This window comes from Cornus florida, unplaced genomic scaffold (genome assembly GCF_030987335.1).
Source record: "Cornus florida cultivar Cherokee Brave unplaced genomic scaffold, ASM3098733v1 CherokeeBrave_3.0.0_Hap2_Chr04, whole genome shotgun sequence".
In the NCBI taxonomy this organism is placed as follows: Eukaryota; Viridiplantae; Streptophyta; class Magnoliopsida; order Cornales; family Cornaceae; genus Cornus; species Cornus florida.
This window is the reverse complement of record NW_026775574.1, coordinates 5,851,368-5,870,315: the sequence shown is the minus strand read 5'-3', so window position 1 is coordinate 5,870,315 and position 18,948 is coordinate 5,851,368. Positions and strand designations below refer to the sequence as shown.

Here is an 18,948-nt window from a genome sequence, read left to right as displayed (position 1 = left end):
TGTCTCGTGTTCGTATTTGTGTGGTTCATGGATAGCAAGCTTTGTTAAAAAGCAGATCTTAAACGACAGATGTAACAATATTGGAAAAGTCAAAGCCCACAAACAACTGGGTTGGGGATTATGGGGCTTGTGAGTCCAGTAGGCCCATTACAGCTGTCAAACGTACCCAAGACGGAAAAAATTGGATGGACTTTAATTGTGAATGAAGGAGGGACAAGTTTACCTTTTTGGGTCAAGGTCAATACGGCAGACTTGGATTGGGTCCATTCTATAATAGGACAATGGAACCTTCTGTTATGCCATGTGATTTGTGATCAATTGTGACGAGCAAAAATGATGGTTCGCGTGCTATCTATTGCAATTGCGGTGTAATAAAGTCAGTCTAAAGTCTAAAATCATAGTTCGCCTGTTATTTATTGCCGTTGCCATGTAATAGGTTCAGATTATGTCAGTCTAAAGATACCATAGTTCCCGTATTATCTAGTTATTACAGTTGTAATGAGTTTAGATAAAATCAGTCTAAAGTCTAAACTGGTCAATATCATGACAAAAATCAAAGCCATCAAAATGGACCAAAACTGGAGCACTTTCACATTGGTGCATATGCATCTTTTTAATTTACAATGTAGTAAGCAAAAAAAAATGGAAATAAGAATGCAAAAAAAAAAAAATGCTTTTTTCACGATAATTCAATTATCTTTCTTTCTTTTTTCTCTTTTAAATGACATAGAATAGAGATGATAGGAATATTAACAATAATTTGATTCATGGTAAGTAATGTAGCATGCTGATGCATTTAACGAACTCATAATTGTTTTTTTTGCAAACTCAGTTAGATGTATTAATAAATAAATGAAGAATACAGGTTTTATAGTATCCTTTTTGATCGCTAGATTCTATTCATGGTAAGTTTTTTGGATTGTTACACGTTAATATATTAATATTGGGACAAGTGTAGAAAACACACTTAAAATATACTCTCTGTGGCACTTTTATCTCTATTTAAAAAAGTGGGCAAAAAATACCCCTAATCTTTTCATATTATGCAAAAATACTATCTCTGGCATAAATTAGTATTGTAATACCCGTTTTGCCCTTTTACTCTTCTAAAAATGCTCAAGGATATGCTACTAATCTCATACTATATGGGTGTTATGTGTACATTACCTTTTTTTTTTTTTTTTTGAAACTTTTTTCTCTATATATATCTCTAAAGATTTTTTTTTAAAAAAACTTTGATAATTTATAAAATAAGGATTTGAATTTTTTGAGGTCCTTTGGAAGTCACAAAGAGTGTTTTACTAAGTAAAAATTTTGAATCTTTGAATGAAAGTGCTTGTTTTTTTCTTTATTTTTAGTACCAACACTATCAAACAAAAAAATATTAAAAATATATATATTTCCCAGTATCAGTGTGCATTAGTTTTCAGAGTTTGGAAAAAATTTGTTTTCTTTAGTTTGCACTATATTTTTGTTTTTTTTTTTTCTTTTTCTATTTTTATCTTTACTTTTCTTTAATACTTTTAATTTTTATATATATATATATATATATATATTTTTATCTTCAGCGTCCCCCAATAATGTCATTTTCGGTCATTTTATAAAATTATTTATTTTTATATATTTTATAAAATGGTTCAGTAAGGGTAATTTAATCAATTTAAGGTTTAAATTTGTCAGAGGGACTTATTTGCACCATATTGAAATTTTAGGGGTATTTTTTTGCACGAGAGGGACATCCTCCAATAGTATCCTTTTTGGTCATTTTACAATATTTTTTTTATATATTTTATAAAATGTTTCAGTAGGGGTAATTTAGTCAATTTAAGGTTTAAATTTGGTAGAAGGACCTATTTGTACCAAATTAAAACTTTATGGGTATTTTTTGTACGTGAAGGGTGTGATATGCACCATAAGCATACTTTAGGGATTTTTTCTGCACTTGACCTTGTAATATTTATTACGCCAGCAATTATATATAATATATTAAGCTGAGTAACAAAATAACTAATACAGTTCATCTCTTAGGATTGAAGTTGGGGGTCTAGGACAGATTTTTACAGCCATATATATACTATTGTTAAATTGGGAAGTAAATTTTGTTTCTTTAAAGCTAGACACTATTAGTTTGAGCATTTTATATATATATATATATATATATATATATATATATATATATATATATATATTGTAAATTTGATGTGTCATAACAATTTACACAAAAAATTTGGATTATTTATTTTTAGGTCCAACGGTTGTTTTATACTTTTTGTGTAAAAATATATCCTTCAATAACAACCAACCAGTATCATGTCTGGACTTGCATAATTTTTATAAACTTACTTAATATAGAGTTGATTAGTTAATGGAATAAGTAAGAGGGAGGAGAAATGAAATATACTGATGTGTCTATATAAAAAGGTTGTGTAAAATATACAATAATTTTACATATTGATGACGTAGCAATGTATCATAATTAATAGACATACTATTGGAAATTAAAATTAAAAATAAAAAATTTACATAAAATATGGTAACTTGTACACCTTGTGTGTGTAATTTTTATGGATATTCAAAATTTTTAAGACTTGTTGGCTATTAAGTAAAGGAACAAGTGAACTATATTCAGCTTGTTGAAAGATTGGATATTCAGAATTTTTTTTACAACTTAAGATTAAGACCAGGAACACTAAATTAATACACATCACACCTAATTGAATTATCAGATCGGGGATCTATATGTATGCTGAGTAAAGTTCTTACTTCTTACTTCTTAGGATCGGGATTATATGTAGGATCGATGATAGTAAAATTCATAAAATTATTAGGAAATAACTTTCTAAATAATCAAATGGGACATTCTAACAAAATCAATTCACGTTAAAAGATATTAAGACATATGACAAATATTTAAAATCAATTTCTTGATTTCAAAAAAAAAAAAAATACATCATCATAACAATCGAGCACAATCTCATAAAAGAAAGTAAAGTAAAGCCTAAACAAATAGAAAAAAGGAACAGAAAAGTAAAGAGAGAAAAACATAATTTAGTTGCCTAATTGTGTGAGAAATTTAATTTGCAAAGTTTACTTTTTTATTAGAAATAGAAGCAAAATAAATATAAAATAACAAAATAATAATATATGAACTCTGTCTTTGTTTTTGTTTTAGAAGGAATAAAAAATAGGTGAAAAAATAGAATGCTTTCTATAAGTTGTACTTAAAAAATAATAAATAAAACAAAATAGAGGAATTTTTTAAAAAAATTTGAACTATTTTTTGGAAATTCATAGGTGGATTGCCTTTACATTTGACATTGTGTATCCGGTTATTGTTATTGTTATTGTTATTATTATTATTATTATTATTATTATTATTATTATTATTACTTTTATAATTAGGCTAAAGAAATAAACTTTATATTTAAAAATGATTGAGATTAACTTTATATTTAAAAGGGTTTAATTCAGTTAGACTCCCTGTGGTTTGTCTAATATTCAAAAAGACCCCCTTACATTTACAAAAATTCAGTCTGACGCCCTATCAGACATTGTCGGCTGACAAAAATTAATAAATGAATGTAATGACTAATTTACCATTTTGTCATTTTTTTATATACACTAGACGAAACAATGTGTTTTATAACTCCAACAAAGGATAGCTTTATCCGCTGAACCAAACAGGTAGTCAATGCTAATCCTCTTTCATCCCTTATAACTTACACTAGGAGAGAAAACGCCGGCACTTTCAGAGGTCTTGTTTCTACCTCCGCCGCCGATCACCACCACCTCCTATGGAGGACCCTAATGAATCAATGACCTCCTTATTCACTACCTCTTTGATTCTAGAGTTGAACTTTGAGCATCCTTCTTCACTACAATTTAGAGCTTGATTAAGATAGTATTCCCTCCTTATTCTTCACTAATAATTTTAGGATTGATTGGAATTTTGATTTGATTTATTTCTTTATTGTTATGGATGGATTATTAGGCTTTGTATAGAAGAATAACTCTTTTTAGAAGATCTGTCTTATTGAAAAATTGAGGGTAATTTTGTAAATTTGGATTGGTCAATGAGGTTAAAAATGTCATTTCAAGTATTGTAAGGGCAAAATTAACCTTATACCAATTTGTTCATGCTGACACCGTCAGTTACTTAACGACATGGGGTAATTTGCTACATAAACCAAAATCTCAAGGAAGGTAGGTGGAATTATGAAACGTAGAGGGGGTGTGTGTGGAATTTTGGCAAACATCAAGGGGTGTAGGTAGAATTAACCCTTTTTATTATTATTATTATTATAGGAGAGTCAATTCTTTTTCTTTTTCTTTTCTTTTCTTTTCTTTTCTTTTTTTTTTTTTTTTTTTTTTTTTTTCACATAGGTGAGTTAATTCAATAATTCAATAATTCAACAATCGTAATAGTTGGGATGAGTGAGTATATGAATTTCTACATGAATTTTCTCCTGTTTGCATATGAAGTCTACAAATATAAATTGAAAAAATCTGCGCATCTCCGAAGTTTCCCAATCAAGAGACTCCTTGGCTTGAGAGGACTTTTGTTGGTAATATTTGAAGCTGAGTTGAATTAAGAGTCCTACATATATATAGATATATATATGTAAAGTCCGAGTACTGGCCGGCCTCAAAAACATTGAAGACTTATAAAAAATTTCGAGCACTGGCCTCAGATATGAAGGTCTTCAATGCACCATTCCAGTTAGCTATCCTCCTTTCTTATTGCACCATCTTTGCTTTTGGCCTCACCTTTGGCGTCATACTTAGTTTCCATCTCAGAAACTTCTCACTCAATCTCCATGTCACCCAATTATCTGTCTCTACTTCCCAATCAGAACCGCTGCATCTGCGGCCGCCGCCGCCGCCACCACCATCCATCCCGGAAACCACCGGAGGTTCCAACAAAAGTACTCAGATTGGAGTGAGAGAATATTTAAAGCCGCCTCTTGTCATGCACTACATGGAGGATGATGAGTTGCTATGGAGAGCCTCAATGACTCCTAGAATTCAAGAATATCCGTTCAAGAGAGTTCCAAAGGTTGCCTTCATGTTCTTGACAAGGGGACCTGTGTTATTAGCGCCGTTGTGGGAGAAGTTCTTCAAAGGGCATGAAGGTCTCTACTCAATCTACATCCACTCCGATCCATCTTTCAATGAATCAGAGCCTCAAAATTCAGTATTCCGTGGTCGGAGAATTCCGAGTAAGGTCAGCTACATATAATACATGTTTTTGGTGCATATATCTGCATATATATATAGTTTCATAACATCTTTCTCACGACAATATGATGTAGATATACACACGTGCATATATTGCTATAGTTATATACATAGAACCATGTAAATTAAGAGTATATATTAACCATGTAGACAGAACATTTTTTTTGTTATGATGAACTATATCTCGTACAATTCTACTATATAATGTAGGGAATCGAATGGGGAAAGGTGAACATGATAGAAGCGGAGCGTCGCCTGCTAGCTAATGGTCTTCTTGACATCTCAAACCAACGATTTGTTCTTCTCTCCGAATCATGCATTCCTCTTTTCAACTTCACCACCATTTACTCTTACCTCATCAACTCCACCAAAAACTTTGTAGAGGCCAAAGACAAACCAGGACCAGCTAGTCGTGGGCGATATAAATATCAAATGAATCCACACATCAGAATTGAACAATGGAGAAAAGGGTCACAATGGTTCGAGATGGATCGAGACCTCGCCATAGAGGTCATCTTTGATAAGAAATATTTTCCGTTATTTCAAAACTATTACAGGGGCTCATGTTGTGCTGATGAACACTACCTACCAACATTTGTGAGTATGAAGTTTGGGGAGAAGAATTCAAACAGAAGCTTGACTTGGGTTGACTGGTCGAGAGGTGGGATCCACCCGGCTACACATATGAGAGCACATGTGACCATGGAGTTCTTGGAGAAGATGAGGAGTGAGAACAAGTGCGAGTACAACGGGAATACAACTAGGGTTTGCTTCTTGTTTGCAAGGAAATTCTCCACTCATGCATTGGATAGATTGTTAAGGTTTGCACCAAAGGTTATGCAGTTCAACAATTAAGCCTATAAATCATAAATATATGGCCCATCAATTCGTTTTTAATATGGTATTCCTGTCTTGTATTCGTATTCGTATTCGTATTCGTGGATAGCAAGCTTTATTAAGGGCCTGTTTGGAAGGTGTTGTATTTTGTTTTAGCCTAAAACAGAACAAGTATTTTGTAATGTGGTGTTCTGAAATGAGAACAAAACATGTTTGGCGACGAAAATTTGCGGTGAGAATTTTGGAACTGAAACATGGTAGCACATATTTGACAAGGTATTTCGTTTCAAGAAATATGAAAACAAAACATGTTTGGGAGAGTGAAAGTGTAACCAAAATCAGTAAAACTAAAACATGAAATATGTTTGGTAAAGAGTGTTTTTAAATAATGTTTTTATTAATACATTACTTATAACTTTATTAAATATAAATTAAAAATTAATTATTGTATAATTTTAGTATACAATTGTGTAATGCTTTATATAGATTAATTGTTACCAAACAAATTTAAAATTACTACTATATTTATAAAATTTGAAAGATAATGTATCATAAAAAAATATACATGAATTTTATTTTTAACTTACATTCTTAAAAATTCATATTTTGATTCAATTGAAGAAAGAGCAAAGCTATGCAAAATCGTGTTTTGTTCGTGTAATACCCCTAAAATTAAAAAGGATATAATTGGGATTTTACTATTTATTTTAAGTGTTTTATGTGTTTATGTGGATATGTGTTTAGGCTTAATTGATTAAATTATTTGTTCGTTCTTTATTTTATTTAATTGTTTAGTCTTTAATTGTCATTTGGGTTGTTTTTGAATTGTTTTGTTGGTTAATTATTTTATGTAATTTAATTGGGGTTTTAATTGATTGAATAATTGGTTTTTATTTATTTATTTTATTTAATTAAATAGGTTAATTTATTAGGGTTTTGTCTCTTTACCATCACGTTTGATTAAAGCCGCCTTAGAGATGTAAGGAATTGTTGATTTCCGTCTCTACGATTAAAGTAGAGTTAGGGTTAATATCTTTTCCTAAGCCTATAAATAAAACAATAAGGGTCTGCTTAGGGTTGTAAGCACAAACCTTATTCACGAATAGTGAAAATACAGAGAGTGAAACAGAGAATTTATGGGAAAAACTAAAGGAGAGGAAGGTAGGGTTTGAGCGAAGGATTGTAAGCCGAACTAAGGAGGAAGCTTGAGAGCTATTTGAGGGTTAGAACCGGAGCAGAGGAATCCTTGACGGCGGTCACGATCGCCGGAAAGTTTAGGAAGAAGACGACGTTGAAATGTTTCAATTCGAAACGGAAAGGCAAGTTCTTCTACTTTCTTCTTCCCTTTGGCTCGTGTTCTGTGCACCTAGATAATCTCTAGGGTTTAATCAATCAGTAACTAGAATTTACATGTTCAATATATGTTATATTAATGATCTGGTTGTGTTGAAATCAAAACTGTTACAATTTCTACATGTCTCGTTTCAATTTTCAGTTCTTTAAGCATGTTGCTCTGTTGTAACTTTAGACTTTGTAATTTATTTCATCTACTGCAAACGAACCATGGGGATGTCATAAGGATTTATATAGGATCCTTAGGTTCAGTGGTGAAGAGGAACAGAGGGTTTGGAAGAGAACTGAAATTTCTTAAATTAGTTTCAGTGTTGTTCTTCAAACATATTGGTTTAATGGCTTTGTTTGATCTCTGTAATTGATTTCAAATTATTGTTCTAAAACCATTGGGAGTCTGTTTTGGTATTAATAAGACCTTAGGATAAGTTTTTGAAACCAACTGAATGGCAGAAACATGCCGGAGAAGAAGCAGAAAGTCAGAACGAAGCAGAACGGGGACAGGGGCTCTCAAAGGAGGTGAGAGCCGGCTCCATGGATGTGGGAGCCGGCTCCCATACTCATTGAGCCAGCTCTACATTCTTAGAGTCGGCTCCAGCCTCAAAAAAAAAGTGCCTGCTCTTGGAATTTAGAGCAGGCTCTTCCAAATAGTAATTTTCTGAAAAAAAAATTCTACAAACTGTTTAGATACTGTTAGAGCATGGGAACATTTCTATTGACTCTGAGGTTTTACAGAGGGATTAGAAGGTTGGATGTGAGTGTTATTAAGTCCTCAAATTGAGTAAGGTTGACCTCTAAGTGAATGAAATTAACAGTGCGCTAATTTAACAACTGTGCGTACGGTTAACGGCTGAAAGGAGATTTGTTGTCTAGTTTTAATTTGACAACTTAGGGTGTTATATAATGATTCTAAATTAAGATTAAAAGCACAGTGAAGTCTTTTAAATTAATAAATTGGACTTGGGGCATAGGGCATGGCTCTGTGCTAAAAGATAAGACAGAATACAAGTACACAACTTAGTACGCTGTTACCGGATGAAAGGAATTAAATTGCTTAAATTAATGTAGCGATTTATTGGACTATAATATGATTATAGAATTTATTTTAACGTTTGATAGAGTCATTGATATTAGATTTGATCTATGTATGCTTTGGATGGTAGTTGCCTAATTATTAATTGTTTCCTACAACTATATGGTTTAACTCTTGGATTTAAATTGCTGAAACTATAAATAGTCTTCTGTAATTATTTGGGATGGTTTGGATTGTAAATTGCTATACTGTTATTTATAGGTTGTAATTTACATGGTTTGGATGTTAATTGTGGGATCTAGATATTATCATACAAGTAATTGGATTATGGTTTTGAACTGTAATTGCTGTAGTGTTGTATAAACTATTCTGCAATTACCTGGCTTTTGGTTTTAGTTATTAAATTGCTGTACTATTATTGATAGTCTGTAATTTTTACATGGTTTTGGATTTAAATTGCTGAATAAATATATTCTGTCAATTACATGGATATGAAGGATTGTATGCACCGGTATGAGACAGTGACATACTAGGGGACGGTTTAGCTCAAAACGCCTAAACCTAACCTAATGGATTAAAGTAATGGATTTAAAAATATTGAATCCTAATTGTGTTAAGTCAAATCAACTGCAACTAAGTTGAGTGGCTTCCTGGATTAATGGATGATAGTTAAGTCACATCAACTGAATAAGTTGATAGACTAACTAGCTTATTTATTGTATGTCAGTTCAATAAATATTTGAACTACATACCCTGGTTTTGGACGGACTTTATATATATGTTTATGGTACCACGAGATGAGCTTGAGCCTCAGACTCGTTGGTTAGGGTGCGTATATGCAGTGGATGCTTAGCTAGCTATAGTAGGTTGAGGTGTACCCTGTTAGGTCTAGGTACTCATGCCCACCTTTGGGTGCGTTTTCGCATGTTGCCTTCTATTCAGGTTGAGATCCCTACTGTAGTCCAGTGAATGTCCCTTAGTGTGGATATGTATATATGTGTGGACTAGATAGCTATTGTTGAGATATCTAGGGTGTATCTGCGTATCGAGTCACCGTTTAGATTGTAGTTAGAGAAGAATTTGCATATGATTTTTACGGGTGTTTGTTAGTTCCAAACTTGGAGCTGGATCGTGCTGAGCAGATACAGTTATTCACTCCACCGATGACCAGGGTTTTATTTCATATTTTAGACTTGGGTTTCGTTTCCAATCTTTTGAGTTCAGTGAGGTATTTTAGGGGTCCACTGGATGGATTCCCGAGTTGTAATAGAAATGGAGAAGTTGGATGTATCAAAATCATTCTTTGTTAATTAAATTTTATTCTGAGGTTTTTGGATTATTATTCTAGTTTCTTTTCAGCTATTTATTTATTTTTATTTTCTTATTTGTATTCTGTGTTCGATTATTGCTAATTGATTTGATATCCTCGGGTAATCGGGCGTGGGCCTGGCCAACCCGCATCCGGGAATCCGGGGGTATCACAGTTGGTATTAGAGCACTCCAGGTTCTAGTATCCTTAGGAGTGTTTTCGTTATAGGACTTCCGCGTTGCGTCTCTTAAAAACTTAGAGCCATATTAGGATTCGTTGTACTCTTGTTACGGTTCGATAGGAGGAGCTGATGTCAATTATATTCCATAGTTATGGAATGGTTGACACTAGGAGGAGGATCGGGTTCAGGGCGAAAGCGATATGGACCCAACGGAGTAAATGAGGATGTTGTCAAGTTCTTTATCAGAAACAGAACTTAGGGATCAAAGATTTAGTCATAAGGTTGGCATTACTTAGACAGTATACGCCAAGACTGGATTAAGATGTCAGTGTTAGGTCTGTATATTAGGGCCAACACAAATTTCAGATATTCTCAGAAAGGAGACAGACGAATAGTAGGATTCTGAAAAGGGTCCTACAGGAGGAAATTTCAGTGTCTCCAAGAAAGGGGATATTAAAGCTTGAAGATGAAGGATCGCACGGAGGTGATCTCATTCATCAGCAGTATGGTGAATGATACTAGTAGAATTGGTATAGATCAATATACATGTAGATAATTTTTGCCATCTCTCAGAGAGTCAATTGAAACAGTACTCTTTAGGCAGTTGGAAATCGGATAGAGTTCTTATTAGAACAAAGACATGATTTTATATCACATTCTGGAGCGAATGGGGATTAGGTTGTGACGTTCTATGGTACGTTGTAAAACCACGATAGACGGTTTACATTCCGCGTATAAGGAGGATAAGGGGTAAGCCTTTGGTATTTGCTTAGGCAAAAGAATGTTGCTTTTAAGCTATGGTTATAGACAGGTTTCAAGGTTGGATGATTACCAACGAAACTACGAAATGAACTTTTGCGACATAATTTGTGAACTTGAGTTCAAATGAGGTTTTCTTCTCTGGAATGGAGGATGTTTTAATTAGAAATTATATTTTGGTTGTTTTGTTGCATTGTGTGTATCTATGTGTTTGATTTTGTTATTTTGTGTTGCATTTTACTACTATGTGTTTCATTTTGTTGTTACATGTTTTATTTTTGTTAATTTGTCCGGATTGGGAGTATGGAGTGGTTGGGGACACAAGTATGTGATCAACCAATTATTATTTTTGATGACGTGGATAATAGCGCTATGTACGCTTGGATTTGTAAATAAATGGTCATATGATTGGGTAGAAACACAAACTCCTAGCCAATCTAATGGATCTGGATATGCATCAATATGGTATGCTAGTTAGGATGTGATAGTTAAACTATCAAAACGAATCAAATAATCAAAAAGGGTTAGTTTGATATGCTCAATGCTAGGTGGGGATTCATTTTTACAACGCTATAATAATGGTGGTTGTTAGTGTCTTGGGGGATTCGTGAGGTTGTGGTAGGTAAAGATCACTGTAATGCCACTATGGATCGGACGGAGGATTTCGGGCTGGTAGGTACTTCTTGGGACGACGCCGACTGAGGATAGTGGACTGATTTAAGCTATATCAGTCTATTCGTAATTCAAACAATGTTTTACGAGAGTGTCATTTGGAGGGGTTGCTGGAATTGTACCTAGAGGAGGAACCAAAGTTTCTACACTATATAAAAATGTGGAATTTTTTTTTAGGGTCCTAATTTACAACAATTAGTTGTTGCTTTGACATTGATGACTATATGGAGGATGGGCAAAGTTTCATAAGTTTTAGAAGCGGGACAAGGAGTTAAGTTGACACTACTTATTATACAAAGGTAGGGTGTGTCGAAGATAGGATGGTGGGACCGGTCACCTATCATCAGGAAGCGGTGCACGGTGTGCGTGAAAAAGTTATACTGTGTGGTTAGCTGTTGACGATGCTCCAAATTAAGTACTAGGTGCAGATGGAATTTGGTGGTACCAGACTAATGGTACTTTTGGTAGACAGATTGGGAGGAGGATGACGAGACTGAGATTCACAACACTTAGTTCTTTCTTTATTCTGGCGGATAATATGATTTCTAAATTAAATCAGCTCAGATCTTGTTTATTTCGAACTAGTGAAATATCAGTTCATATAAATAGAGGGGATTACAAGACGACTTAGATGCATCAAAGTGGTAATTCGCATTTTGCGTTACGTTCTGATTGGTGGAAGGGAACATGGATGAGGACTCTCGAAACAACTGATAGGAGTTTTCGGTTTGTTGTTATATTCGGAGTTGGGGTCTTAGTTTATGTACTAATAACACTTGTTTTTCCTAAGGAAATTAAGGGGGTCAAATTCAAATATCAGAGCTGACCCTGGAGGCGGTGTTACCTTACTTGGCTAGAGCTTAAGGTACTGGAGGGTTACTTTCTGTTAAGGTTACCAGAATGAGTGTGATGTAAATGTTCGTCACTTCTTTTCAATTGCACTCGAATGATTAAGGAACATCAGGACATTAAATGTCCATTCTAATGAACCGGTTTAGAAAGAGATATGTATATAACTGTAAAATGAGTATCACCAGTTAGAAAGATAACCGGCGCTCATTGGAGACTTTTGCCACTGCCTAAATAAAAGTGGGAGTAAGACTAATCAGGAGTGGGTGGTTGGTCGAACTTGTCGATATCTATTGGAATTTTAATTCCATGTGGATTAAGAGTAGTGGATTGAGCGAGTTTTCTACTAGACCTAATTCTCGTGCTGTTCACTTTTAGACTTTGTATTAGTTCTACATTGCACTGTTAATGGAGGTATAACCGTGTTTCATATCTCTCAACGGGAGATTAGATCAAGAATGTATATTCGATCATGGAGGAGATACTTGAGATAGATATCCTAGGTTTTATGGGAAGTTGGAAGTGTTTACTTCATTTCTCATCTTGATGGCACCAGGAGGTTTGCATAGGAGGCAAGGTGTGTTGTCAGGGAAGGTCAGTTGTTGCTAACTCCAATATATATATTGAATAATTTTGTGTTTTCTTTATATGGGACCCGTAGATGGTTCTGGGAAGTTTTAGAATTTAGTGGAGCTCCTACGCAACAGCAGCGTCCACGATGGAACGATAATGAATGTTAATGAGAAAAATTCAGAGTTTCATGAATTCCGAGGACGGAATTCCGTTTGTTAGGGGGGAAGAATGTAATACCCCTAAAATTAAAAAGTATATAATTGGGATTTTACTATTTATTTTAAGTGTTTTATATGTTTATGTGGATATGTGTTTAGGTTTAATTGATTAAATTATTTGTTCGTTCTTTATTTTATTTAATTGTTTAGTCTTTAATTATCATTTGGGTTGTTTTTGAATTATTTTGTTGGTTAATTATTTTATGTAACTTAATTGGGGTTTTAATTGAGTGAATAATTGATTTTTTTTTATTTTATTTAATTAAATAGGTTAATTTATTAGGGTTTTGTCTCTTTACCATCACGTTTGATTAAAGCCGCCTTGTTTAATTAAGCCGCCTTAGAGATGTAAGGAATTGTTGATTTCCGTCTCTACGATTAAAGAAGAGTTAGGGTTAATATCTTTTCCTAAACCTATAAATAAAACAATAAGGGTCTGCTTAGGGTTGTAAGCACAAACCTTATTCACGAATAGTGAAAATACAGAGAGTGAAACAGAGAGTTTAAGGGAAAAACTAAAGGAGAGGAAGGTAGGGTTTGAGCCAAGGATTGTAAGCCGAACTAAGGAGGAAGCTTGAGAGATCTTTGAGGGTTAGAACCGGAGCAGAGGAATCCTTGACGGCGGTCACGATCGCCGGAAAGTTTAGGAAGAAGACGACGTTGAAAGGTTTCAATTCGAAATCGAAAGGCAAGTTCTTCTACTTTCTTCTTCCCTTTGGCTCGTGTTCTGTGCACCTAGATAATCTCTAGGGTTTAATCAATCAGTAACTGGAATTTACATGTTCAATATATGTTATATTAATGATCTGGTTGTGTTGAAATCAAAATGTTACAATTTCTACATGTCTCGTTTCAATTTTCAGTTCTTTAAGCATGTTGCTCTGTTGTAACTTTAGACTTTGTAATTTATTTCATCTACTGCAAACGAACCATGGGGATGTCATAGGGATTTATATAGGATCCTTAGGTTCAGTGGTGAAGAGGAACAGAGGGTTTGGAAGAGAACTGAAATTTATTAAATTAGTTTCAGTGTTGTTCTTCAAACATATTGGTTTAATGGCTTTGTTTAATCTCTGTAATTGATTTCAAATTATTGTTCTAAAACCATTGGGAGTCTGTTTTGGTATTAATTAGACCTTAGGATAAGTTTTTGAAACCAACTAAATGGCAGAAACATGCCGGAGAAGAAGCAGAAAGTCAAAACGGAGCAGAACGGGGACAGGGGTTCTCAAAGGAGGTGAGAGCCGACTCCATGGATGTGGGAGCCGGCTCCCATACTCATTGAGCCGGCTCAACATTCTTAGAGCCGGCTCCAGGCTCAAAAAAAAGAGCTTGCTCTTGGAATTTAGAGCAGGCTCTTCCAAATAGTAATTTTCTGAAAAAAAAAATTTACGAACTGTTTGGATACTGTTGGAGCATGGGAACATTTCTATTGACTCTGGGGTTTTACGGAGGGATTAGAAGGTTGGATGTGAGTGTTATTAAGTCCTCAAATTGAGTAAAGTTGACCTCTAAGTGAATGAAATTAACAGTGCCCTAATTTAACAACTGTGCGTACGGTTAACGGCTGAAAGGAGATTTGTTGTCTAGTTTTAATTTGACAACTTTGGGTGCTATATAATGATTCTAAATTAAGATTAAAAGCACAGTGAAGTCTTTTAAATTAATAAATTGGACTTGGGGCATAGGGCATGGCTCTGTGTTAAAAGATAAAACAGAATACAAGTATACAACTTAGTACGCTGTTACCGGATGAAAGGAATTAAATTGCTTAAATTAATGTAGCGATTTATTGGACTATAATATAATTATAGAATTTATTTTAACGCTTGATAGAGTCATTGATATTAGATTTGATCTATGTATGCTCTGGATGGTAGTTGCCGAATTATTAATTGTTTCCTGCAACTATATGGTTTAACTCTTGGATTTAAATTGCTGAAACTATAAATAGTCTTCTGTAATTATTTGGGATGGTTTAGATTGTAAATTGCTATACTGTTATTTATAGGTTGTAATTTACATGGTTTGGATGTTAATTGTGGGATCTAGATATTATCATACAAGTAATTGGATTATGGTTTTGAACTGTAATTGCTGTAGTGTTGTATAAACTATTCTGCAATTACCTGGCTTTTGGTTTTAGTTATTAAATTGTTGTACTATTATTGATAGTCTGTAATTTTTACATGGTTTTGGATTTAAATTGCTGAATAAATATATTCTGTCAATTACATGGATATGGTGGATTGTATGCACCGGTATGGGATGGTGACATATTAGGGGACGGTTTAGCTCAAAACGCCTAAATCTAACCTAATGGATTAAAGGAATGGATTTTAAAATATTGAATCCTAATTGTGTTAAGTCAAATCAACTGCAACTAAGTTGAGTGGCTTCCTGGATTAATGGATGATAGTTAAGTCATATCAACTGAATAAGTTGATAGACTAACTAGCTTATTTATTGTATGTCAGTTCAATAAATATTTGAACTACATACCCTGGTTTTGGACGGACTTTATATATATGTTTATGGTACCGCGAGATGAGCTTGAGCCTCAGACTCGTTGGTTAGGGTGCGTATATGCAGTGGATGCGTAGCTGGCTATAGTAGGTTGAGGTGTACCCTGTTAGGTCTAGGTACTCATGCCCACCTTTGGGTGCGTTTTCGCATGTTGTCTTCTATTCAGGTTGAGACCCCTACTGTAGTCCAGTGAATGTCCCTTAGTGTGGATATATATATATGTATGGACTAGATAGCTATTGTTGAGATATCTAGGGTGTATCTGCGTATCGAGTCACTGTTTGGATTGTAGTTAGAGAAGAATTTGCATGTGGGCCTGACCCACTCTTATTTTTACAGGTGTTTGTTAGTTTCAGACTTGGAGCTGGATCGTGCTGAGCAGATACAGTTATTCACTCCACCGATGACCAGGGTTTTATTTCATATTTTAGACTTCCAATCTTTTGAGTTCAGTGAGGTATTTTAGGGGTCCACTGGATGGATTCCTGAGTTGTAATAGAAATGGAGAAGTTGGATGTATCAGAATCATTTTTTTTAAAATTAAATTTTATTCTGAGGTTTTTGGATTATTATTCTAGTTTCTTTTCAGCTATTTATTTATTCTTGTTTTCTTATTTGTATTCTGTGTTCGATTATTGCTAATTGATTTGATATCGTCGGGTAATCGGGCGTGGGCCTGGCCAACCCGCATCCGGGAATCCAGGGGTATCACAGTTCGTTCGGTATTTTCTGTCAAAACAAACATCAGTGGTCAGCGAGAATTAAACACTTGAGTTTATTAAAAAGTAATCATTTTTTTTTTTTTAATTTGACTTTGAATCTTATTTTCCCCAATTAATTAAATTAGTGAATGAAGTGTAATTATAAAGATTTTTGCAGGCTCTCATGTAAAGCATATACTGAGTATTAAGGGATGGTTTTTTTCTCTTAGCTTTCGTACTATAAAGAAATTGCAGAGACTTTATCATTATTGTTTAGACTTTGGAATTAAAATTTGAAAACAACTTTAACATATTCATTTACCTTTCTAAACATTATAAGTCGGTCACAAAATTGCACTTTGGTGGAGGCCTTAATTTATGGGGAAGATTCTTCTTCATTTATGAATAGACAATACTTAGGTCCTCAGTAGTGACAATTTACAACATATTTATCATTGATGTGGACCAATAAAACATTTATAATTTGGTAATTAAAATTGGATGTGTTCATTTATTATTGGTCCACATTAACGGTGAGTATGTTGTAGATCCTTACTAGTGAAGACCTAAGTAGTATCTTTTATGAATTCTCATAATTTGAAAAAACTACCTGTACGTTTGATCTTAGAGTTGGGAATGGCGGACAATCTACAATTGAAACAACTGTTCAACTAACAAAGAAACTCAACATGAACAAGTTCAATGGCGGATCTAGAAATTGTCAATGGGATGGACTAAAATTAAACATAAATTTAGTAACACAATTTCTTAAGCAATTTTTTTTTTTTTTTTTTATTAGGGCTTTTTTGACTTGGGCCTTTATTTTAGTATTGTGGCTTAACTGACTTGGGCTTGTTTGGGTGGGCTAATACTAATAATAATAAATTATTTATTTATTTATTTATTTTATTTTATTTTTTTTTATTTTTTTTGGGGGGGGGGGGGGGGGGGGGGCGTTAGCCCTCCCCTAGATATGTCATTAAACAAGTTGCTTTCATAACACATCGTATAACAACCATAAAACCAAAGTTGAAGTTACTCGTGACAATATGATGTAGATACATACATAGATACATGCATATATAGTGTCACATTATATATATATATATATATATAATATTATATATTATGTCACATTTTATTAGTTAATGAACCATATCTTATACAATTCTACTATACGATGCAGGGAGTCGAATGGGGAAAGATGAACATGATAGAAGCAGAGTGTCGCCTACTAGCCAATGCTCTTCTTGACATCTCAAACCAACGATTCGTTTTTCTTTCCGAATCATGCATTCCTCTATTCAACTTCACCACCATTTACTCTTACCTTATCAACTCCACCAAAAATTTTGTAGATACCAAAGTTCTACCGAGATCAGTTAGCCGTGGGCGAGATGGATCACAATGGAGAAAAGGGTCACAATGGTTCGAGATGGATCGAGACCTTGCCATAAAGATCATCTCTGATAAGAAGTATTTTCCATTATATCAGAACTATTACAAGCATTTATGTTGTGCTGATGAACACTACTTACCTACATTTGTGAGCATAATGTTCTGGGAGAAGAATTCAAACAGAAGTCTAACTCAAGTTGACTGGTCGAGAGGTGGGATCCATCCGGCTACATTTATGAGAGCAGATGTGACCATGGAGTTCTTGGAGAAGATGAGGAGTGAGAGAAAATGTGAATACAATGGACACACTACGAGTGTTTGCTTCTTGTTTGCAAGGAAATTCTCCCCTCATGCATTAGACAGATTGTTGAGGGTTGCACCAAAGGTTATGCAGTTTAAGAATGAAGTCTATAAATGTACAGCCAATCATCAATTTGTTTTTAGATTTGTAGTATTGTCGTGTTCATATGATATCGTACTATGTCTCATATCTAAATGGTAGAGGTCAAGGACACGGTAGAAGCTATAAGTTGCATAATGCAGAATGGTTATGAAATATAATATGGATAATCAACCTAAAGGGTTGAATATGTTCAACTTACTATTTTATCCGATTTTTGATTAATTTAAATTTACCGAAATAAAAGTAAATTAAACACTCATAAAGAAATAATAATAAATAAAAAAGTGCAAGTAAAGTAAAAAAGTGAGTTTAGAGTGACATTGGATCTTTAGTGAGAAAACCCTAATTGACTGAATAGACTAATCATGCTGGAAAAAACCTTGAGGACTTACAAAATCCTGAGCAAAAAGATTCACTATGTTTGAAGCAAAGTACAGTTGACTCTAACTCAAGCTCACACCCTGTCGTTCTACCAAAAATCAATTGCTGACAATCCCTGACTTTGCAATTCTCCTGTCTAACAGCTCTTGACCTCAGGCTTACTCTTAATCTCCGTAGAAGGATCGCTAATAGATCAACCAACACTCCACGAATGTTTTGATCCCTTCAAAGTGTGCTATTCTCCTCATTTTCTTCAAAGTCAGAATTTATAAAGTTGAAGATAAATTCGCCTTTATGACCAATAGATATAGAATCTTTAATCACGTAACTCCTGATCGAACGGTGAACAACAAGCTAATCACTCAAGTGTATAGGTGTGTGCTCTCAAAAACAAAAAAAGTAATAAACTCTGAAACTCACACAAAAAGACTCTCTAGGGATTTGAAATCTTCAATGCAAAAACCGTGATTAATTGTATGTAAATGTAAGTTTATATAGAGAATTAGAAAGTCCTTTTAGG

At 33.9% G+C, this 18,948-nt stretch overlaps 2 protein-coding genes across 2 annotated transcripts; both read left to right on the top strand.

Moving 5' to 3' along the window:
- Positions 1-4,652: 4,652 nt before the first annotated feature.
- LOC132305561 (glycosyltransferase BC10-like) lies at positions 4,653-6,289 on the top strand. The gene is made up of 2 exons (XM_059803190.1): positions 4,653-5,224; positions 5,449-6,289. Exons 1-2 carry the CDS (start codon positions 4,694-4,696, stop codon positions 6,091-6,093), a joined length of 1,176 nt encoding a protein of 391 aa, XP_059659173.1. The 5' UTR covers positions 4,653-4,693; the 3' UTR covers positions 6,094-6,289.
- An 11,137-nt stretch (positions 6,290-17,426) lies between these two features.
- On the top strand, positions 17,427-18,648 carry LOC132304662 (glycosyltransferase BC10-like). The gene is made up of 2 exons (XM_059802401.1): positions 17,427-18,060; positions 18,572-18,648. Exons 1-2 carry the CDS (start codon positions 17,427-17,429, stop codon positions 18,646-18,648), a joined length of 711 nt encoding a protein of 236 aa, XP_059658384.1.
- Positions 18,649-18,948: the final 300 nt, after the last annotated feature.

Coding starts and splice junctions, on each gene's coding strand:
- LOC132304662 (XM_059802401.1), top strand. CDS start 17,427: ATGCAGGGAGTCGAATGGGGAAAGATGAACATGATAGAAGCAGAGTGT. Junction 18,061..18,571: donor TAAGAATGAAGTCTATAAAT/GTACAGCCAATC, acceptor CCTGTCTAACAG/CTCTTGACCTCAGGCTTACT.
- LOC132305561 (XM_059803190.1), top strand. CDS start 4,694: ATGAAGGTCTTCAATGCACCATTCCAGTTAGCTATCCTCCTTTCTTAT. Junction 5,225..5,448: donor GTCGGAGAATTCCGAGTAAG/GTCAGCTACATA, acceptor TATATAATGTAG/GGAATCGAATGGGGAAAGGT.